We start from the raw sequence: 23971 nt of genomic DNA, 5'->3' as shown, positions 1-23971 counted from the left end.
ATTATAAAGGTGATGCATAAAGATGTTAGTTTCATAAGTCAGATAAAGAGTACATTTCTTTTGGAATAATATCATCCCTTCCCTTGCTCTGTGTTCTTCCCTCAATTTCAACCCATATTAAGTGAAGTAAACCAGACCCAAAGAAACACAGATCCCATGATTTCCCTCATTTGTAATAATCAGTATATGTTTAGAATAGTCCTAGAAGAAGATCATAATAGCTCAATAGCTATGTACATCTGACCTTATAAGATGATGCTAAGCAAAATGAACTCCAAGATATGGAAGCAAGAGGTTTTTCTTTGTTGTTGTTGTTAATGTACTATGTGATTTATTTTTGCTTTTGTGTTTTTACCCCTATGGTTAATCCCCTGTTGTAACTGTATTTGATTTTGGCACCCTGGGTATCATATATATGTTTACCTAGATTAGGGAAGGGAAGGGGAACAACAAAATGGTGAGAGTAAGGAAGGGCGAACCAATGCAACAGTGATACTCACAAGACAATATGTTGGAAATGAACTGTACAGCTTGGAGGCAGGGAGGGAAAGTGGGAGAAAAATGAGGGAGAGGGTAAAAAATTAGACAAGAAATGTACTCATTACCTTACTTATGGAACTGTAACTCTTCTATATATCACCTTGACAATAAAATTACATTAAAAAAAGTTGTATAGTTCATTTTCACCATAGTATCTACTGAGTTGTATGAACATAAATATCCATGTTTCAAGAATCAATTTGCTTTTTTTGTATAATCAACTTTTGTTTTATCTTATTATGGTACATTTTAATTAACATATATTCATAATGCTGGAATTTTTTTAAACAAGGAGTTTATTTAAACAACAAGATGTAGGGCTGGGAAGGTGGCTCAGTGGTAGAGTGCTTGCCTCTCCTGCATGAGGCCCTGGGTTCAATTCCTCAGTACCACATAAACAGAAAAAGCCGGAAATAGGGGCTGTGGCTGAAGTGGTAGAGCACTAGTCTTGAGCTGAAGAGCTGAGGGACAGTGCCCAGGCCCAGAGTTCAAGTCCCATGACCAACAAAAAATAAACAAACAAACAACAAGACACTTGACTTGAAGGGAAAACTTTGTGGGATTCTTTCTTTTTTTTTTTTTAAGAGTAATTTACCTGTACTTAAAGACAGACTGTCCTACATGTAACAGGTGCAAACAAAAACAGTTATAAAATTGTCCTTGGTCTTACAATGATAAATGAAAACATTAAAATTCTCCAATTAAACAAGGCATGCAAGGATTTTTTTAATATTATTTTATTTTATTTGAGAACATACTGTACAGAGGGGCTACAATTACATGGGCAGGATAATGCATACATTTCTTACCAAGCATCATGCAAGGATTTTTTTCTCTCTTTTTTTTTTGTTAAAAGAGTGAGAGCGAAATAACTTACTGAAATATAAAGATAAAAGCTGAATGAGCATGCCGCGAATGGAGAAGGGGGATGTTTTGGATATTTTCACAGAACCAGTATTTCCCCCATGCCATCTCCATTTGATGTCAATCAAAATATACCATTGGCCATTTAGTTTAAAAGAAAAAGAAACAAAAAAAGAATATGCTAGTGCACATACACCAGTCACTTTATGTACAATAAAGGAATGGGGAAGGGGAAAAATGAAAGAATAGAGAAAACTATACTGTAGTAATCAGGAACTAAATTGCAGTTTTCTAATTCAGAATGTATTCTTGGTCTATAAGAACAAAGTTCTGGGGCTGGGAAGGTGGCTCAGTGGTAGAGGGCTTGCCTTGCATGCCAAAGGCCCTGGGTTCAATTCCTCAGCACCACATAAGCAAAAAGAAAAAAGCCGGAAGTGGCGCTGTGGCTCAAGTGGTAGAGTACTAGCCTTGAGCTGAAGAGCTGAGGGACAGCGCCCAGGCCCAGAGTTCAGGCCCCAGGACCGGACCCTAAAAAAAAAAAAAGAACAAAGTTCTGGGGCTGGGAAATTGACTCAGTGGTAGAGTGCTTACCTCGCATGCATGAGGCCCTGGGTTCGATTCCTCAGCACCACATAAGCAGAAAAAAAAGCTAGAAGTGGCCCTGTGGCTCAAGTGGTAGAGCGCTAGCCTTGAGCTGAAGAGCTGAGGGACAGTGCCCAGGCCCAGAGTTCAACCCCCCCAGGCCCCCCTCCCAAAACAACAACAACAACAACAGCAACAACAACAAAGTTCTGGAGCAAAGTAGCAGGTTCTCTTTTTTTAGTAGACACCTCCTGACTCCTGCTGGAGCTCATCAATTGTATCTGCATCCTCCATTTCCAACTGTGCAGACATGTCTGTTTCATTGATTGCCTGCCCATCAAATCGGAATCTGATCTGCCTCATTGACAAACCCTTTTAAAGCAACAGCGGCCCAGCCCAAGTTGCCTCAGAAATCAACAGGTTTCTCAAGCTGCATGATAAAACAGCACACAGCTGTTTTCAGCTGCTGAAATCAATCTTGGGCTTTTCCGTCGGCCATCACGAGTGCCAGAGTCTCCTCAGATGCCTCTTCACAACGCTGTTTTAATCATGATAATTTTAAAAATGTGAACAGTGTAGGTTCACCCCATCCATTACTAGGAATAAACTTTTAAGAGTTAAATTTCTAGGATCATAGGTAGTTGGATGTTTACATTATTGACATGGCTGAGAAGTCTTGAGAATCCTGTTAAAAAATGAGTATGTGTGCAGAGTCATTCATTTCTTTTTTTCTTGTTTTTGCAGCTACACCATATCCTGGAGGATTTAAATGCTTTACCTGTGAGAAGGCAGCAGACAATTATGAATGCAACCGATGGGCTCCTGACATCTACTGTCCTCGAGGTAATCTTTGTAGACAGGTTTAGTGCCCCCAGAGCTGTTCATGAATGAATGACCCTGAGCACAATCTGAGACTGCACTTACAATCTCAACTGCTCTACTTGTTTCAGGCTATTAGCAGATCTTTTATACTTCATCATGCATAACTTATACTCAGAGGCTCTCAGAGATATTAGAGGTCCATGGAGTTGCTTTGTTTCTAATGAAGCATCTTTGGAGACCCAGAGGATGTTCACGAGACCCCCAAATCAGGGGCAGCCAAATGCAAAACAAGAAGAGAATGGCCAGCCTGTTTGCCATTCTTTGAAGTGTTAGTCATTTCATAGGAACTCCTTTCATATAAAGTTTGATGTTCATAGAAAGATTCCATTTATTACCCATATTGCCAGATGCTTCTATCTTGACAGTATCAAAGCAAGAATTTTAAATGTCATTGTTGCATAAATAGAAACTCTGAGCCTTTTAAACTATTAAGTTCACTTTGAAGGAAAAGATTGGGTCTGATTTGAAGCTTGAAATTTTGACTCAAAGACCTATTTCAAAATGAAAATAGCTAAATTTCCTGTTAAGTAAAATAGATGTTTACATTTGGCTGTGGGGGTCACAGTTAATTGGCTGTTTTATTTCGGAGGGAAGTAGATTCATTGGGTTAGAGGGATGATGAGGATATTTTCTTAACTAGGGTTTCAGTGAGTAGTTAGTGTACTTCCCTGCTGATCTAATTCAGATAAAATGACTAAATTCATTAAATTCATCATTTTTCAACCTAATGTGAGAGCTACCATTCTCCACCCAGTGTATGGCACTCTGCTTCCTCTGGTAGATGAGAAATTAGAAGATTCAGAACACACCATTAAAGGAACATTTTCAGTGCTCTTTAACCTAGAAGTCTCTACCTAGACTTCCCAGAAGAAATACTGGTGGAACTTTTCAAACTCTGTGAAACCTGTGCCCCCTCCTAGATCTATGGCTCTCAGACTCCATCAGTGATCTGCCTTTTCTCCACAGTCCCTTCATATTCCACTTCAGTGATTCATTAGCTCTGAGATGATCCTGAGAACATTTCTAAGAAATGTCCAGGTGATCCGTAGGTTCCTAGTTTGGAGATCATAGTTATACACAATTGGACTAGCATCTCTGAGACCAAGACTTTTTCTCAGTATTGCTAAACTTTCCAGGGGATTCTAAGGAAGAATCTCCTTGCTTAGTTTTTGTAGAAATGTCTGTGGAGTTCAAAGTGATTACAGAGAAGGGAAAAACATGGTGACATTAAAGATGGGCTTAATTACTAGCTTCATGTCCAGCCAGCTAGGTATTCAAGGATAAATCCTATGCCTATTGCCTTTCGTAGCTATTGCTCATTTCTGAATAAGCCAGTGTGTTCTGACATTAATGTGGTAGGATGAACCTTTGGGCAAGTTGTTAATGGACCTGATTAAACCACTGCTTCGAAAATAGGGCCCCACATCAAACACATCTAGTAAAGTTTCAAAAACTGTGATGCCAGGGATTTAACTTGCACAGGGTTGGCTGGGAATAAGAATTTTTCAAAGTTCCCTTGCTAACTCCAACATGCAGCAACATTTGACAATTGTAAACAAGGACTCTGGACAAAATCAGGATGATTTGCTTGTGCTTCCAGTAACTGTTTCCAGGGCTGAATTCTGCTGGAAAAGACTTGGCCAGTTAGCTTTTCAAATTGTTTTAAATGGTAAGAATTAGTATACCTAATGCTACTACTAGATCATGATATAACTAATTTTATAAACAAAAGGTATTTATTCCTCGTAGTTCTACAGGCTGAGAAATTTAAGATGGAGGACAGTGAAAGCCAAGTTTTTGTGCTTCTAAGATGTCACTTTTGTTGTTGCTTTCTTCAGCCTGGAGAAGGATGTATTCTTACACGGTGGAAGGCAGAAAGCTTTTGGAAAGGAACCAACCCACTCTCTAGAGATCTTTTTTTTTTTGGGGGGGGTCCGGTCGTGGGGCCTGAACTCTGGGCCTGGGCGCTGTCCCTCAGCTCTTCAGCTCAAGGCTAGCGCTCTACCATTTGAGCCACAGTGCCACTTCCAGCTTTTTTTTCTTTTTGTTTATGTGGTGCTGAGGAATCGAACCCAGGGCCTCAGGCATGCAAGGCAAGCGCTCTACCACTGAGCCACCTTCCCAGCCCCTCTAGAGGTTTTTATAAGGTTTTGAATCCTAACTCTGGAGCGTTTAATTATCTCTTGAAAGTTTCATCTTTTAATATCATTACATTGATGATTCAGTGTTAACATAGGAATTTGGAGCACACATTTCAGACCATGGCATAATATGACTATACTTCTCTCAGAAGTGTTATAGTTCTGAGCTTGCCTTAGTAGATAGAAACATGTGAAGGAAGAGGGAATATGAATTGCCCACGTACAGATTTGGATGGCATACAAGTATATCTCTGTCACAGAAAAAAAAAACAAAACAGGAGATCAGAAGCATCAGTGTTGAATGCATCTCAGGGAAAACAGAAAGTTCCATCTTGTTTTTAAGTTTTCAAAGGTTTGTGTTGACATACTATTTGTACAAGAGTTGTTTCCTTTTGACATGTTTTTTATATACAAACTAATCTCTCCACATCTTTTCCACATCCACCCTCCCTCCTCTTCAAACAATTTCAGCAAACTCCATTGTTTTATTTTCATACATACATACAGATTACTTTGACCATTCACCTTCTTCATTGTCTCCCAACATTCCCAGTGGTACCTCATAGTAACAACACAGCCTGTTTTACTTTCCTTTCACTATACAGTAATTGTATAAAAGCACCATAGTAATTACCATGGTAATTAACACATGCATATATTTTAATTTAATCAAACTAACCTCATTTTTTGCACTTTCTTTTCCAGTCCCCTATTTCCCCCAGAAAATTCCATCTTGATAGTTTCTTTTGAGATCAGAATCTATCCTTTCAAGGTTTAAATACCTCAAAGTACCATAGAGTGCTTTTTATACAATTTATCCTTTCTCTCCAACTTTCATTTTTGTATCCTTAAGTTTATAGGATAATGGAAAATCATGCACTGAGGTTCAAGACATAAAACAACCATGCCAAGATGCCAGGCCCCTTGAGAGATTATGCAGACAAAAATAGGAATCTAGTTTCTTCTTCCTTGAAGCAGGCAGTTTAACCTGGAAGATAAGATCTGGCCATATCAAATGTCACAAACTGGAGGTCAAAGTTATGTGTCAAGTGAAACTTGGCTTTAGTTCTGTGAGAGGGGCCAGTGAATGCACCATGTTCTTGGAAGACCAGAACAGCCTGATACCTGGGAAATAGATTTAAGATGTTGAAGAAGGAAGATCTTCTGCAAAGTTAGAGCAGTGGTTTGGAAACAGGATTTCCCAAATGTGCTCACTGGGTGGGAAAGGACCTGACCTGGAAGGATCAACCAGTTTGTATCAAATGCTACTAAGAATGAAATAGTAGGGCTAGGTGATTTTTGTGTGGCCCTGAAGAGCAGGTAAGAGGGAGGAACTCAAAGCTGTAACCTGAGAAGAGGTAAGGCCACACAGCCCCCGGTCTGACCAGTCCTACTTCCCATGAGTCTTCTGTACCCTTTAGCTAGAAGTTGACCAACAGGCTTAATGAGGACAGCTCAGAAGCTGTTATCATGGAAAGGCATTCTGGCTTTCTGAAACATTCCTGGCCTTAGGTTTGGTCATTCCGTGACATATTTAACACTTTTTTAATCATCATATGATATGAAAATAACTTGGGGAAGGTGAAAATAATACCCATGTAAGCATTTAATCTCATCTAATGGATACGTCTATACCCCCCATTGCTTAAGGAATGGCTGATTTTAAGAATTGTCAAAAAGCTAAGGCTAGGGATATAGCTTAACTGATAGAGCACTTGCTTAGCAAGCATGAGGCTTTCAGATGAAACCCTATTACCAACAGAAATAAAGAATTTCAACAGCTAACTTTTGTTAAATGAATGAACATGAAGATATAACATATCCTAGTGCCTGACACTCATGGAATCAGCATACTTGTTTTGAATAATCATTGAGTCCAGCGTTCTTTGAAAAAGGCAGTCCTTGCTTAGAAGTAGAATCATTCCTTTGGCATTGGGGGCATCAGCCAGCAACACTTCCAGTGGCAAAGCTTCCTGATCACTTTCAGAAGCTGTGTTGTGTTAAGTCCTTTATCATCTATTTTACTCCTTTTGCCTCTGGTGCTTACAAGTCCATGATTTACATCTGCACCCTGGAACTGAGAATCTTAGATGCCCTCCCTCATTGACTTACTGCTTCCCTTGTTTGGCTTCCATTCAGTCTTTTTTCCATTGTACTTCCTTTGCAGTGCCTGCCATTTCATCAGCTAGTCTTACAGATATCTTCAGTTTTATGAACCAGAATGAGAAAAGATCTTGAAGATATTATGTGAAAATTCAATAGAAGGATCTAATGTAATAAAATAAGAGCTAATTATAACGTCTTTGAATGCAGGTCACTTTGCCCAGGACTTTCACTCTACTGTGAGATTAAAAGTTTCTTGAGAGAAGGAACTGTGTGTCTGTTTATCAAGAGTCTGTGGAATTCAATATCACGTCAAAAATATTCCAATTCTATGAGAGTTGTTCTGTGGAGAATGCAAAGACTCAAGACATTCGTTTCCTTATTAATTACCATGTGCAGTAGTCTCCTCAGGAAATAGTTGAAACTTGAAATAATTGCTGATAGAAAATCAGAAGAAAAATGATGAGATAGAAAACATATATCTTTTGGGTTGCAGCTTCTAGGATACTCACTTTTTTTCTGTGAAAATGAATTAACAAAACTGTCCCTTGATGGATCTTTTTAGATAAATTGTCTGGCAATTCCTGGAACAAACAGGAAATATAAATGGGATCCTCAGCTCAAGTGAAGACAAGCCCAAAATTAGAAATTCCTAGTAAAGACTGGTTTATTGTTGACTTTTTTTGGACAGAGCACTGTCTGAGACAACCATTATGTTTTATTTAGTCTCAGACTGGATTTTTTCCCCCACCCCACTCTTTTAGGCTATTTTACACTGGGTATAGCCTTCGGGTTTCAAAATTGTTCTACCCTTTAAATTAAAATATTTCTCTAAGCCCTCAAATACGTCAGACTTTATCACTTCCTATAGTTTATCTTTTTAACAATCTTTCTAGCCCAAGAGAGGTCAATCCATACCAGTATCCAGTCTGGGACTGAGATGTCCCTTTCTTGAGAGTTTATTCCTTCATTGACAAAGGTATTGGTTATGTTTTATCCATCACTTTTGGCTGCCCAGTAAAGAGATGATTTTTCTGGTAATCTATTATATGCTGAAAGGAAGTCTTAGGCTATTTCCTTTTTTAAAGTATATTTTACAGTAAATGTTACCATCCAAACTATAATGGGAACAGCTGTGAATTTCTACAAAGTTGATGTGCTAGGCTGTCCACCACCTGTATAAACCAATAAAACCTGAGAGTTCTCCCAGTCATTATTCCCCTCCCTACAAAGGTGGCTATATTGTGACATGTCACTAAGCTTCATTTAAATGAATTCACATGGGTATAGTGTCTGCTTTCAAACAACATTGTATGTCAAGTTATTGTTCTGAGAAATGTGCCTGTGGTTTGTATATAACAGTCATTCTTTCTCAGAGGCACCAAAATTCATCTAGTCTACTATTGATGGACATTTGGTTTGTGTGCATTTTTAATATCACAAATACTATTACACATGGGATTGTTTTAATACATGTTCTTATACATTTCTCTAGGAGTATCCCAGAAGTATGACTGCCAGGTATGGGGCATGTAAGTGCTAGGTTTTCCAAATACTCCCTGGTAGTTTATTGAAGTGACTGTACCAATTATGCTGTTCCAATTAGCCCCCCTCCACACACAAGTGTTAGTGTTGCAAACCTTGCCAGACGTTTGTTTTGACACAAACAATAGAAATTGGAGGACAATGGCATTTTAAACATGCTAAACATGAGTAAATGGTAACCTTGAATTTTACACTTGCCTATAAGTGTCTCTTCTCTCCTGGCTGCCCTGCCAACTCTGACCTTCTGTTTATATCTCATGTCCCCTGAGACTGACAAGGCTATGCCCTACTTCTCTTCCCCTCAACAAGGCTTTCTGCCTGGCTTTGCATCCTCTCTACCTGGACAGTTTGTTTGTTTGTTTGTTTGTTTTTTCTGTTGGTCATGGTATTTGAATTCTGGGCCTCTCCCTCAGCTCTTCAGCTCAAGGCAAGCACTTACCACTTGAGCCACAGCACCACTTCTAGTTTTCTGGTGGTTAATTGGAGATAAGAGTCTCACAAACTTTCCTGCCCAGGCTTCCTGAGAAGCTAGGATTACAGGCGTGAGCCACCAGCACCTGGCCTGGGCAGCTTTTGAATCAACAGATGGCTCAAAGGGAGAGGAGATACAGAATGTCAGACAAAGGATTTTTTCTTTTCTCTTTCTTTCTCTCTCTCTCTCTCTCTCTCTCTCTCTCTCTCTCTCTCTCTCTCTCTCTCTCTCTCTCTCTCTCTCTCTCTCTCTCTCTCTCTCTCTTTTGGTTGGTTGTGGGGCTTGAACTCTGGGCCTGAGTATTGTTCCTGAGCTCTTCAGCTCAAGGCTAGCACTCTGCCACTTGAGCCACAGCGCCACTTCCAGATTTTTTTCTATGCCACTTTGGTCATCAGTCCTGCCTACTGAGTAGCTCTCCTGTGACTTCATATAGAAATTTGTTTTTATGCATTTTTTTTGTCAGTTGTAGGGCTTGAACTCTGGGCTTAGGCACTGTCCCTGCACTCTTCAGCTCAAGGCGGGCACTCTACCGCTTGAGCCACAGCGCCACTTCCAGTTTTCTAGTGGTTTATTGGAGATAAGAGTCTCACAGACTTTCCTGCCCAGTCTGGCTTTGAACCACAATCCTCAGATCTCAGCCTCCTGAGTAGCTAGATTACAGGCGTGAGCCACCGGTGCCTGGCTTTTATGTCTTTTTTTTCTACTAATTTAATGTTATTCTGTTTCTGAATATGATGATGTAAGTTAGTACATTCCAGCTAGTATACTTCCTGGAATTATTCTTTCATTAGAAAAATTTCAGCAATGTTTACCTTCTCTGATTGTTTTTCTATATTATCAACCCTTTCTAGCTCATGGGGCTTTTATCCAGATATTTCCTGCTAATATAGACCGGAAGCATCTTTTGATGCTTTTACCATTAGGTTTTTGTATTAACCACTGTCCTCTGTGGAGTCCTGTTTATCTTTTACCTACCTTCTGAAACACCTTCTTGGCCTTTGGCTAGTAATAAGTACATTGTTTTCTGAATTTCAGTGATTTGATTTAAAAGAGATATTCATTCCTCAAGTGAGTGGTACCTGTCATTAGAAGTATGAATGTATGGAACCTACACATAAAACCACCATGTACTATTAACAAATCCTAAATAAGTCTTTTTTACTTACTTAAACAAAAGAAATGTTAACAACTGGGCATAGTGATGCATTTCTATACACTTAGTACTAGGGAGGCTGAAGCAGAGGGATCCAGAGTTCAAGTTCAGTCTGGGTATTATGTTGCGGATTGACAGCTGGCCTGGGCTATATAATGAGGCCTTTGTCTCAAAAATAAAACCAAGCAGCAGCAACCACAAAGGCAGGAATGGTATTCTTTAAAAAATTAGGAGGTATGTGTTTGGCAATTTTTGTAAGCGTTTCTGATTATAGGAGAAAGAAGTCTAGCCATGACTCAATCAAGTTGATGAGTACTTACTTATTTTTAATTTTTGCCTGTAGGAATTTTTTACATAGGAGAAGAGGAGAAAACATGTCTTTAAAAAATCTAGAGTGAGTCATTGATAGGAGAAAAAAAAAGAAAACCAAGATGCCTGGATGCCAGAGGCCATGTAATAATTCCTAGTTAGGGCAAGTTCTAAATAATTCAGCTTCTTTGCAGCTCAGTTTGTATGTATTTAATCTTTTTCAAAAGTCTAGTTAATTTTTTCATCTTGGAGTCTCTTTCAGTTTCAATTTAACTGAATTTTAAATTAAGGTATAATCTATAAATAGAAGAATATGTAATACAAGTTAATGTAATATAATGTAATGAGTTTTCACAAACTAGCCACCCTATGTAAGCAGCATTCAGATTAAGAAGTAACCACTGCAGGAGTTCAGAAAGTTTCTCTCATACCTGCTTGCAGTCACTTTCCCACTACCAACAGTTACTGTTATTCAAATCCATATGTAGAACCCCTTAAACTTAATATCTCAGAATTTGATTGTATTTGGAGATAAGATGTTTAAAGAAGTGATTACAAGTAAATGAGGTCTTTGAAATAAATCTAATTGTATTTGACTGTTGGCCAGAACACCAACAGACACAAAGGAAAGAAAATGAAGATGGCCCATCAACAAACCAAGGAGAGAGAGAGACCTCCACAAGAAAACTTTTTTTTTTTTTTAATCAGTCATGGACCTTGAATTCAGGGCCTGGGTACTGTACCTGAGCTTTCTGACCCAAAGCTAATTCTCTATCACTTGGAGCCACAGAGCCACTTTCGGGTTTTCTAGTGGTTCATTGGAGATAAGAATCTCATGGATTTTCTGGCACAGGCTGGCTTTGAACTGTGATTCTTAGATCTCAGATTCCTGAGTAGCTAGAATTATAAGCACCAGCCACCAGTGAGTGCCCTGCTAAGAAAACTTATTTTTAAAAGAAACTTTTAAATCAATTAGTCTGCGATTGTCTTTTAATCGAGCCCTAGAAAACTAGTATAGTCACCCTCCTGATTCCCAATAGCATAGATTAGTTTTGTCTCATATAGAATTCTTTACAAAAATGGAATACTATGGCATTCATAACATTCATTTTGTTAGATGTAGTTTATTTGTTCTGATTATGTGAATATATATTATAATTTATTTTTCTATAATTAATAAGCATTCTTGTAGTATCTAGTTTTCAATTGTACAGATAGTTCTTCTTTGAACATTCCAAGAGGTTTCTAATTTCTTCTTAATATATAATAATAACATGCTAAGTGGGCATTTTATTCATAGGATTTCATGGACTTACTTGCTATAGCTCCTGGCAAATGATTTTCCAAAGTGCATGTATTATATGAAAACTGCACTTCTAGTAGAAATGTAGTATGATTTTACTCTCAAATTGGCTGAGACCAGTCAAAATATAAACATGGAAAGGTGTTATAGACATCATAGAGCTAAACTAAAATGTTTTAATTGGCTCAACTTTTAAGTAGAGGAGCTTGGCTAGAGGTATACTTCCTACCCAAGTGTGTTATTATGCATTAACTACCTGCAGTGCATTATAGAATTCTGTGCTACATGCTGGAGGCAGTGCAGACCTCCAGTGACAATGACCCTTATTTTTATGATCATGATCTAGAACAGTAGATTTTGACTAGGAGTGACTCTTTCCTGACTGGGAATATTTGTCAATACCTGGAGACATTTTGTCACATTTATAGATGACACTGGAAATGCACAATGCACAGGACAATTCTAAATAGAATCATCTATGCTAAATTACAAAGGATATCTGCTTTTGATAAGAAGAAATAGATATATATTTCTATTCTTCCTGCTAAGTACAACTAAAAATCCTGAATTTCATCTATCAAAAAAACAAAACAAAAAAGAAAAAGCAAGAAAGACTATTAAAGGTGGAAAGAGAGAAAATAAGACTTCAGGATCTGAAGTCGTGAAATTACTGTCCTTTTTGTCTCATATATTCTAGGCTTGGAGCTGAAGAAGTCAACAACCTGAAAATACCACAAGCACCAACAAAGTAAATCCTAAGAAAAGTTCCCTCCCTCCCCACCCCCCCCCCCCCCCGCAGCCAAAGTACAAGGAAAGAAGCAGCTAGAAAGAAAATCGCTTTCAGATAATAGTTACTTCACTCTAGCCAAAACCATATGACAAAAAATGTAGCCCACTTCACACCAACAAAGGCAGAATGAGAATCTAGACTTCCTTCCACAGCAGGCCATAATGTGGTACCCCAGTCCCCCACCAGTATCCTTTATAGGATAGTATCACTGAAGGTCAACTGGGGAAATTCCATTCCTTCTGGTTACTCATAAAGTCTCCTCATAGTATCATAGACTGTGCATGGGTTCACATATGGTAAATTCTGGCAAATTTTTTCCAAAGTGTTTCATACCATATGAAAATTGCACTTCCAGTAGAAGTGTAGTATTATTTTACCTTCAATTTGGATGAATTCAACTTATGACCTAGTTCCTAACTAGGCCCACCTCTTAAAGGTTTAATATCTCCCAGTGGTTTCACAACCACCACCACCACCACCACCACCACCACCACCACCACCTCCTCTTCCTCCTCCTCCTCCTCCTCCTCCTCCTCCTCCTCCTCCTCCTCCCCCTCCTCCCCCTCCTCCTTCTCCTTTCCTTTTCCTTGTCTTTCTCCTCCTCTCCCTCCTCCTCCCCCTCCTCCCCTCCCCCCCTCCTCCCCCTCCTCCTCCCCCTCCTTGTCCTCTTCCTCCTCCTCCTCCTCCTCCTCCTCCTCCTCCTCCTCCTCCTCCTCCTCCTCCTCCTCCTCCTCCTCCTCCTCCTGCTCCACCTTCTCCTTCTTTTGGTCAGTCATGGGGCTGGAACTAAGGATCTGGGTGCTATCCCTGAACCTTTTACCAATTTGAGCCACCACTCCACTTCTGGATTTAGGGTGGTTAATTGGAAATAAGAGTCTCTTGGACTTTGCTGCCTGGGCTGGCTCAAATCTCCATCCTCAGATCACAGTCTTCTGAGTAGCTGGAATTAAAGGCATGAGCCAGTGGCACCCAGCTTCTCATCCATTTTGTTGCACCTCAGGTTTGTTCTCTATAGCAGAGCAACAGAGAATAAATAAGTGGTGAAGAGTCTTTTATCAGAGGTAGACATTTGTAGTGTCTCATTTTATGTCAGATTACTTTGTGTGGAGTTGGTTTACCTGTAGTTCTATTATTGGACAGCTTAGCTGTAAAGTCATTTTAAATTTCAAAATAGATTATAGTATGTGTGTATGTGAGAGAGAGACAGAGACAGAGAAAGTTTTACAAAAATTATGTTTTGTGTTCATTAGGCCCTCTTTTTCTACTTCTAATTTTACTGTGAGTCAAAGACTTAGCTTTCACAGCCTCTGGGAATACTAAGCAACTGCAGAATATAAGATTTTAGAGGCCAAAAGTAACCTACTAGAAATTCAAATCCATCTTTTATCTTTTAGATAAAAGCCTTTGGAATCCTTTTAGTGTGAAGTTATCAGCATGCTTGATTCTCATGTAACCTCATTACCTACCCAAGGATTATTCAGAATGCTTGGTGAGCCATGCTCTGTGGCTCAAACTCAGTTTTTTTTTATCATGACTACCATCCAGTGAGAAGCCACCTGGGTCCACCTCGTTCTGCTTGAGAAATTCCTTCTGCTCACCCCAACATAGCCTTGCATATCACAGATCAAAAGGGATGTTGAAGACTCTTCAAAAATGTTCCTCAAAGAAATCAGCTTATTTTATTTGAGCATTTCCAAAACTTACTTAGTTGCAGAGCCTTCTTCCACATTAACACTTTGTAAGTTACCTAGAAAGTTTGTAAAACAAAAAGTAGAATAGATACTTTGAGGATCTGATGCTTCAGGATTAAGACCTGGACTTTGGAAGTCATGGCAGTATTCCTGCTATATCTTTATTTTATGTATTAGACTCTTATCCAGCATCTGCACTAATCCCCCTCTCCCATATCAAGATGGCAAGGGTTTTTCATATTTTCCTGAAAAATTATTTTCATCAGTGGTTGGCATTGCTTTCATTCAATGAAATAAACTCCCGATTCATAAGTTAAGAAGACAATAAAAAGAGTATGAACAGAATTGAGGTGGTGTTAGTTTAACAATTGTTATTTTAAGGCTCACTTAAAACAAGATAATTCGTTACTTGGGGGACAAACCTAATTTCCCAATATGAAACCTTGTAGAGATTTATTTATTCCATAAGCATGCGATCTTATCTGCTCAGATTTACATTTAGAGCAATAAAGCCTCTGGCACTGCTCCAAGTTGTCTGCAAGAAGAGGAGACAGGAGATAAGAACATTCCTGTTTTTATTGCTTTCCAGAATATTGAAGTTGGGGTGTGGGTTGGAAATATGGTCATAAATGTCCATTGAGTCTGATACCAAAGAGGTAAACCAGTCTTCTTTGGAAGATGTAGTAAATCTCAGGCCACTGGTATTCATTTGTCAAAAACTGTCAAACAAAAGCTTAAAAGAAAACCAGATGAGAGCTTCTGCAAACTCCTCAGGCAAAGCACCATCGCTTCAGCTTTCAGATCTACTGGAGGGCTTTGGGATGCCATTTCCAGGAGTCAAACTTTCAACTGTTCACTCCCAGAGTGATCTTATTTGCCCTACACTGAAATTGCTCCATAGCATATTAAACAAAAAGGGATGGCACTGATCTAGGCCCTTCTTGGGAAGAGCCAACAACAGTGCAGCCCTGAAAAAGGTGCTTTCATTGGTCACACTCAGCCAGAGGCTATTCTGGGTTCCTGTCCAAGTGCTGTTGTCTAGGAGGATTCATAAAATCCTTACGTTTTCATAGCTGGAACTAGGTCAATGTGGTCTATATTAGCTCATTCTTCTTAAACTTCTTAAGCTTTTTTCTTTTAGCATTAGAACTCTGGTTAAAAGCTGCCAGAATATTGACAGAATGTGGTGTGGGGGATTTTTATTGCCTAATAAATAATATCGTAGTAGGTCATAATTCCATATTAGCCACTAAATATCCAAAATGTATAAAGCATGCAAAGTTAGGTCCAAGATATAGATGAAAAACAGCACAGTGTCATTTCTTAAGATTTATTCATTTCTTTTCTAATGTGAAAGGAGACAGGGTGCATTCTCCTAAGTCCCAGATTTACAGAGCTGAATGCTGCCTGGAGGTCCTAAAGAATCACACTGACAAAGCCCAAGTTTTTCCCCTCTAGTATTTAAATTATCAATAGAGAAATTCTGTATGGAATTTTGCAAGAAATCTCAGGATTTCAGATTTGTAAGATGTATATAGTCCTTCATAAAACTGCCTTCATGGTCATCATCTTCCATCCCAGAAAGGTGCAGAAATTATAGCATATACAGTGCTCCTTGTTTGTAGAACACCTGCATTGTGACATTCATCTTCCTCCAGGCATCCTAGGATTCAAGCATATTCATTGGCAGGAAATTCATCCTTAAAAATAGTCATTTTCTACAGCTAAAATGAATCCATGTCTAATTTGCTGGAATCACACACACACACACACACACACACACACACACACACACACACACACATCCTCTGTGATAGATTTTCATCTCCTATAGGACCATTGTACACCTGCCTAAATTCTTTTAACTCTCAAGGCTAGCACTCTACAACTCCACTTCTATCTTTTTTTTGGTGGTTAATTGGAGATAAGAGTGTGATGGACTTTCCTGCCCAGGCTGGCTTTGATCCTCAATCCTCAGATCTAAGCCTCCTGAGTAACTAAGATTACATTGTGAGCTACTGGCTCCCAGCTTGAACTTTTTTACTCCTTCATTTCCCTGAAAGCTAACAAGTATCTGACTACTTAAATTAACTCTTTGAATCACTCACTTCCTAAAAATCAGGACAGTAATAAAGTTAATTCAAAGGTAGAGAATGATACCAGTATATCTTAGATTGTGAGGATTATGATAGACAAAGATTAACATTCTCTAGGAGGTAGATTCTGTCATTGGCCGTAAACTTGAGAGAGTTTACATGCCACTGCTACGATGTGCCTTTTCAGTAGACAGAGCTAATATTCCCCTCTCAATTAAAGCATATTTTATGTCCACAGAAACCAGATACTGCTATACTCAGCACACGATGGAAGTCACAGGAAACAGCATCTCTGTCACCAAACGCTGTGTACCACTAGAAGAGTGCTTGTCCACTGGCTGCAGAGACTCAGAGCACGAAGGCCACAAGGTCTGGGCAACAAAGCAAAAGACGGTACAGTGTAGGCAGCTGCCTTTTACCTCAGACAGCTGCCAATACTCACAAGCAGATGCCCCTGCCCATACGGGCTGCCTTCTATCAGTATACCACTGTAAAAAGAAGATTCCTTTATGTATGCCCTAAAAGAACATGAATGTATAGGAGCACTTTCCAAGAGGGTTGAAGATGATTATAAGACTGCTGTTTCCTCATTCAGAAGAAAATCAGCTATCTACCAGAAGGGCCAGGAGTAGGGACCACTAATGCCCATCATAGCAAAGCACTGGAGATACCAGAGCAAGTCATTTCCCTGGGAAGGCTGATACATTTTAGCTTTCATAACTCATGTGTCTTTCTGGGTATGAGTTTGGGGAAGGTCTCTGCTGGATTTCGACTAATTTGATAGTGATCAGAGAACCCCCATGTGGATTTGCACCTCTTAAACTTTATCAGGGTCAGGACAATTCCTTACTGTGTATCTCAGAAAGCATTACCTATGAAGACTTCCTTCTCTCAATTTTCAAGTAATTTCTCAAAACTGCTAAGAATTCAATTTTAGATACTGTAACTATATACATGTAATATATCCTTCCAGCTTGTTTTGGATATGAAATATGAAAGGTAGACCAATTACTTGATTCTTCTAGCAGGAGAACAGGGAGGACCAGAGAAGTTTTGTTGTATGGTCATATGTCATATGTTGCACAGTCAGTAAGTGACAGAAACCAACTTCAAATTCACTTGAGACTTTCAGTCTTTGTTCTCAACATTACACTCTTCCTAGCCCGTGTCAGTTGTGACCAAATGCTCAGATTGTTTCAGGACAATGACTGTAAAGGATATCAACTATTCTATAAATATGACCAACTCGTAGCTTGTTAAAATGCAGCCTCTAGTTCTCAAAGTCTGGTAAGGCTTGAGTTTCTGCGTTTCTAACAAGTGTCCAGCTATTGTTGAAGCTGCTGGTGCATACTAGGCACAGCCATGGCCTAAAGTAACCAAGGCCTATCAATTACCCTTTGGATTTGTTTATTTTGTGTAATTCTGGAGTAAAGCAGAATAAATCAGGAATACTTGTATAGATGAAAACCTTTTGAATATCAGCTCAGAGAACGGGGTTAACTATGCTGACAGTGATAAACAAAATAAATATCCAAGTTCAAGTTGCCTACTTGTTGCCCCATTTTCACTATAAAAACTTGGCAGAGGAAGATTTGCCCTCCGGACTGCTTTCTCATGTGGTCAAGAAGAGTTTCTTGAAAAAGAAAGGCAAACTTCAGAATCCCCAGTTCACAGATGGAATGGCTGAGGCCTAAAAATGTTGCAAAACTTTATAGCAGTGACAGCGTAGGAAAACAAAAACAATACCCGCATTCCTTGAAATTTAAGCTGAGCTATTTTCATTTTGACCATGCTGCTTCATTTATCTCCATGGTTCCTAAATGTGGGATTGGCGATTCCTTTGTAGAACAAATCTCTGTCCTTTGACTTTTGCCATGAAGGAGTCAGTGTCTTTAAAATCCTTGCCTCTTTCCAAGACCTGTTTAGTTCTTCATCAACTGCTTTTCTCTTCCTTTCTTTTAGATCTGCACCTCCTGCTGTGAAGGAAATATCTGTAACCTGCCACTCCCTCGAAATGAAACTGATGCCACATTTGCCACCACATCACCTATAAATCAGACAAAAGGGCACCCACACTGTATGTCGGTGCTCGTGTCCTGCTTGTGGGTATGGTTAGGACTCACTGTGTAGCAGCTCAAGGATACGTGGGTAGTAGTGATCTGTGGGGATCATGGCAGTCTCTCGTCATGCATGCGTCATTGACCACAGCACTCACAGATGTCATCATGGCCAGGCAGTACCATTGTCATGCTTCACTGTTGTCATTTACAGTCCAGCCAAGACCTAATCGGAGCCAGCCTCTTCCCAATACATTCCCTGGGATCTGTACCACAAACCGTTGTTTTTACTCCAGGAAAGAAAGAGCTCTGCATGTAGTACAATATGGGGTTCTTGATTTGGAATCCATGTATGAGCTGCAAGAGTTCTGAAGAGTCTGTTATATGGATACATGTAAAAGATGGTGTTTCAGGAGAAGGGTAAAAGAACCACTGGTTTTATTCTAATTATGAATTCACATATTGTTTTAGGATTTTACAACTTTGAATCTGAATATTGGTGGACTATTTCATTTTAGATTCCAACCGAGTTCCTCAAAGAGCAATTTACTCTGTGCAATTTGCTCACTTTAATTTTCCCAATCTCTTTTTCTTGAGGCAAAGAATTATTTCCCTCTGCTCTGCCTGAGAGGTAAAACAGGCAATCATAAAAGTTTGGTGTATTTGTAGGGGTGACTAGAGAAAGATTTTCCCCAACTTAATGGAATTATCATTCATGAAGTACTTATGCTTAACTCTTTATATAATTGGAGAGATTCACTTTGATGGGAAAATTAATCATGTTCCATAAAACCCTCCATTCAACCTGGGCCAATGGTATCCAGAGTCCCAAAGTTGGATGGGGTTACTTTTACCAGATGCTGGGTTCCATTTAATCATAAATAATTTAGACAAAGATGATGGGATTTTGGATGAAAGAGAGACCTATTAAGGTTACTTCTAGTTGTTTGAGGGCCCGGGGAAGTAACTCAGCAAGTTTCCTCATTATCCATAGTTCTCAGTGCCAAAGAACCTTCTCCTTTCACATACCCAGTGATTTTTTAGGATGAAGGTTCTGGATTAAATTGTCTTTAGACCAATAGCTAAGGAAAAAATATGCTAAAAGTAGCAAAAGGTGGATTGTAAGACTAGTAAAGAGTCTAGTAAAATAGTATGTTTTTGTTTCTTTTAGATCTTGCTTTTGAAATAGAGGATAGAATGTTCATCTTTCATATATTGTTGACACCCAAAGTTACAATTTTTTTCTTCTTCCTTGTAAATTCTTTAAACACTATTTATTTTTTATGACATAACCAGAAACTAAAATATATTCTGAAAAGTTCTTTATTCTGAACAAATCAAATCTTAATACTTATTTTTCAACAGTGGTAAAGCTTTTAATATATGTTTGTGGAAAGTTATCTGTAATACTTGCACCAGTGTTGGAAAAAAATTAATGTGCTGTGAGCAAGAGTAATGTGCTTGCTTCGAGGTTCTTGCTCATGGTTTTCTCAGTGGTATTGTCTCAGATATATTCAGGTGGATTTCATCACTGGTCAAAATTTCTGTTGTGGAGTATGTTTGTGTGTAATGTGGTTGGAACCAGTAGTGATACAGAAGACAGTGTCATCTGCTGTGCACAGAAAGCTATCTTTGGCTCAAGAAATGAGACCCACCTCAGGGACTAAATGTGAACTGACAGCAGTGACTCTGATACAAAAAACAATCAAAATTACATCACATGGCCTTAATTCAGAGTTTGGTAAGCTTATCAATTTCCTTTAGGTGCTTATAATTGGAGTTAGGAGTCAAAGGAAAGAAAGAAGGACATGCATTAAGCACCTCCTATGTGCCAGGCACTATGCTAAGCACTTTACATAGCTAGGTCATATAATCCCTGCAAGAACCCTCTAAGGAATAGCACTAGTATTTAAACTTTACAAATGAAGGTTCTGAAGCTCTAGGAAGCTCAATGAGGTGAAACGTTTTCCTGCAGATGAGGCAGGAAGAGTGGACACAATGAGAAAGTCAAATTACCCTTCTAGGAATTTGCTCATTTTTATCATGTAGAGTTTATCTTACCCTGCTTCTACAAGATTCCATATGCATGTGACCCCAGCTGATATTTTTCTCTTACTGTTGGGAATCCTTCATTCATCCCTCTTGCTAAGAGTAGACAACTGATGCTGCATCTAAAGATGCTATAAGGCAAAGAAAATCTGGTGTTGTACATATATCTACAAGTACCAATTGTGCATGGTCACAGTCCACAGACATTTTCCAAGTTCTGCATGCAATTTGAATAAGAGACAAGGGAGCAACCACATCAGAACCTCACTGGCTGGTGTCCAGGGACCAGGTCCACAACGGTGGAGAAAAACCCAACCCCCAGGAACTTATTGCAGACACTGCACAAATGGCTGCATGCATCCCAAACACCTGTCAAAATGACTTTTGTTTAATTCTCTTGAAAGAAAATGGTTTGTCAACCATAGCTTCAGGAATTAAGGAAGGGCCAGTCATGTGGAAGTTCTAGGATTGGTTAGCCATCTGACTTTTCTACTACATTATACTTTCCATTAAATCTCACTATTGGTGATGGCTTGAAGTGTAGAGAGCCATGATGTGTATATTAATCTATGTGCCACATATTTATTTTTAGACTCCTTCAAACACCCATGTCAATATTGTATCAATGCATAAATGTTGTAAATATTGTATATTTTGTAAATCAATGAATAAAAATTTTAAGTGTATCTCACTTGGCTTTTTCCTGAAGATGTGCATGTCAATCAATGATTAATGTACCCAGGTTAGGTTCAAGACTTTGGGATTAGCACCAAGAGTTCACTTTTCAGTTGTACAGACAAGAAATATACGCGTGAAAAGACATAAGATAATTCACCCTTGCCAAATGATTCATCTAGACTGCACATGCTGCTGAAAATCAAAGAAGAGAGGATTAACAAACTTTTCTTTTAATCAGGTCTGTAGGTTCCCTTGAACATTTCTTTGTTAAATTAGGAAATATAAAGACTGTATGTATGTGTGCATATATATAAATTGCTCATTCCATTAATCTGATTTCTAAATCTAATCTATACTTGAAGTGAGTTATGCCAGTGATGATGTAATAAAAAGTACCTCCCTTCATTTCATAGTTTCTTCTACAATGGAAACAAATGTTGGAATAGTAAACATATCATTTGAAATGATACATTTATTATATTTTTCTTAGTAGGAAAAAATAGATTGAAAACAACCTTTTAAACCAGTTTATTTGTGACTCCTGGTTATTCTTTAATTCTTGGTTTGTTTTTGTTTTTGCTGGTCGTGGGGCCTGAACTCTGGGTCTGGGCACTGTTCCTAAGCTCTTTAGCTCAAGGCTAGCCCTCTATCACTTGAGCCACAGCGCCACTTCCAACCTTTTCTGCTTATGTGGTGCTGAGGAATCGAACCCAGGGCCTCATGCATGCAAGGCAAGCACTCTACCACTAAGCCACCTTCCCATCCCTATTCTTTAATTCTTTCCAAGGAAATACATCTTTTTCTCCCATAGTTTAAAGTTTTCAAGTTTGGTTCTGGATGAGTGATGTGATTGTTATTTCTTATCCATACTTACCCAAAGATAGCTCTTAGTGTTAAACCTCTGTGACTAGCTCCATATGCTTAATGTAATGTGGTGCACTGTCTTTTTTAGGAAATCTCGTTTTGAAAACATGGATTACCTGGGGTTTTATTTTTTGTTGTTTTAAATGTTTCTATCTTTTTGTTATTTTTAAGTAGTTATACCAAGGAGTTTCTATTTAACAAAGCAGTTTATGAACATAATGCATTTTGCTCATGTTGATCTTTTCAGTGTTCTCACCCATTCCTCCCAACCTACCCCTTCCCTCACTTTTTAAAAAAATTTTGAAGGATATACATTACATTCTTGAGTGCATTCTTCACACTTCTCCTCTTCATTCATCTACCCCTCTCTCTCCTTGATCCCTTCTAACACCTTTCAAATAACCACTTCCTGGTGTTTATTTTGACTTTGTCTTTCTAAGGAATTGCACTATTTGAGTTCTTCTTTGAACCTATTATATTTCAGGTTATATATTTGTATACACTTGCATACTACCCCACATATTTACTTGAAAATTTACAAGCTAAGGAAAAATATGCATCCTTTGTCTCTCTGGACCTGACTTGCCATAATTTTTTCCAGATCTTTCCATTTATTTACACATGATACAATATCGTTGTTTCTAATGGGTGAGTAAAACACACACACACACACACACACACACACACACACACACACACACAATTACATTTTCTTGATTCACTGAGCCACCTTCCCAGCCCTATGTTAAGATTTTGAGGAACCTCCACGCTGCTTTCCACAGTGATTGGACAAGTTTACATTCCCACTCTTGGTGTATTGGGGTTCCCTTTTAGCTACATCCTTGCCAGTATCTGTTACTGTTTGTTTTCTTGATGATGGCCACAAGGGAAATGTCAATCGAAACAACACTGAGATTCCACCTTACTCCCATTAGAATGGCCATTTCATGAGGTTTTATGAAGGATCCTCATCCTCTCTAGCTAGAATAACAGACACACATCATGATGCCTACCAAGATGAGTCTTTTAAATTCCTTGTTTTGCCTGAGTTGGGCCTGGAACCCTGATCCATAATCTCTGCCTCCCAAGTAGCTAGTATCACAGGCTTGAACTATCAAATCCAACCAAAACAAATGTTTGTTTGTAGTAAGTATCCTCTAACTTAACTACTAGGAGTGAAGTATATGAAAATATTTTAAGCATCTACTATTAATTCTTGTCACAGCTGCGAGAATTTGACCTTAGCTATTTAGATATTTTTCTAAGATTTCCCGGAATCTTGGGGTGGGACCATAGCATGCATGTGAAGTATGACAACTTTGGCTTGGGGTATTTTCTTCTGAGAGCTGCTGAAAAACAGTTCTATATTTCTTCATATAACACTGCTAACCTGTTTGGATTTATAAAATCAGTACATTTTACAACATGCCTTCTTTTCATCAGTTATTCTTGTTAGCTAAATTTTAAAATCATCTCTTCCTCCAATAGCAAATCACTATTATCATACTATTACCCTTCATAAATTTCAGCTCAATTGCTGGAGCAGAAAAATTCTATGGAGTGATATTTTTAAACTGAGAAAGAGTTAAAATCTAGAGTCTGAGAAATGGCTACCCAAGAATCCCTCTTTTTATTTTCCTAACAGCAATCCTGATTTTTGTATATGATTTTGTTTTCAAAGCACTTTCACATAACTTTAGTTTATGACCCCATTTTCAGCTAAAGCTTTGGAGTGGTTAAGGGGGCCCACTGGTAGTTTATTCTAGAAAGACTTTGATTTTATATGTGCTCATTCCCTTTGTTCTACACATACTTGTAATGAGGATTAAATGCCCCAGACTTCTCTGGAAGT

The 23971-nt window shown here is 38.7% G+C and overlaps 1 protein-coding gene across 1 annotated transcript in view; it reads left to right on the top strand.

Moving 5' to 3' along the window:
- The window catches only part of Lypd6 (LY6/PLAUR domain containing 6), a 134551-nt gene extending 113288 nt beyond the window's left edge, over nucleotides 1-21263 (top strand). Inside the window, exons 3-5 of the mRNA XM_070023489.1 lie at nucleotides 2731-2829; nucleotides 16710-16840; nucleotides 18434-21263. Of these exons, the coding sequence (XP_069879590.1) occupies nucleotides 2731-2829; nucleotides 16710-16840; nucleotides 18434-18601 (398 nt within the window). The 3' untranslated portion in view covers nucleotides 18602-21263. The remainder of the gene's footprint in view (nucleotides 1-2730; nucleotides 2830-16709; nucleotides 16841-18433) is intronic.
- Nucleotides 21264-23971: the final 2708 nt, after the last annotated feature.

This window comes from Dipodomys merriami, unplaced genomic scaffold, assembly GCF_024711535.1.
Source record: "Dipodomys merriami isolate MVZ:Mamm:240054 unplaced genomic scaffold, mDipMer1.0.p SCAF_1, whole genome shotgun sequence".
NCBI classification, from domain to species: domain Eukaryota; kingdom Metazoa; phylum Chordata; class Mammalia; order Rodentia; family Heteromyidae; genus Dipodomys; species Dipodomys merriami.
The sequence above is the reverse complement of the archived record's forward strand: the minus strand, read 5'-3'. Positions and strand labels throughout refer to the sequence as shown.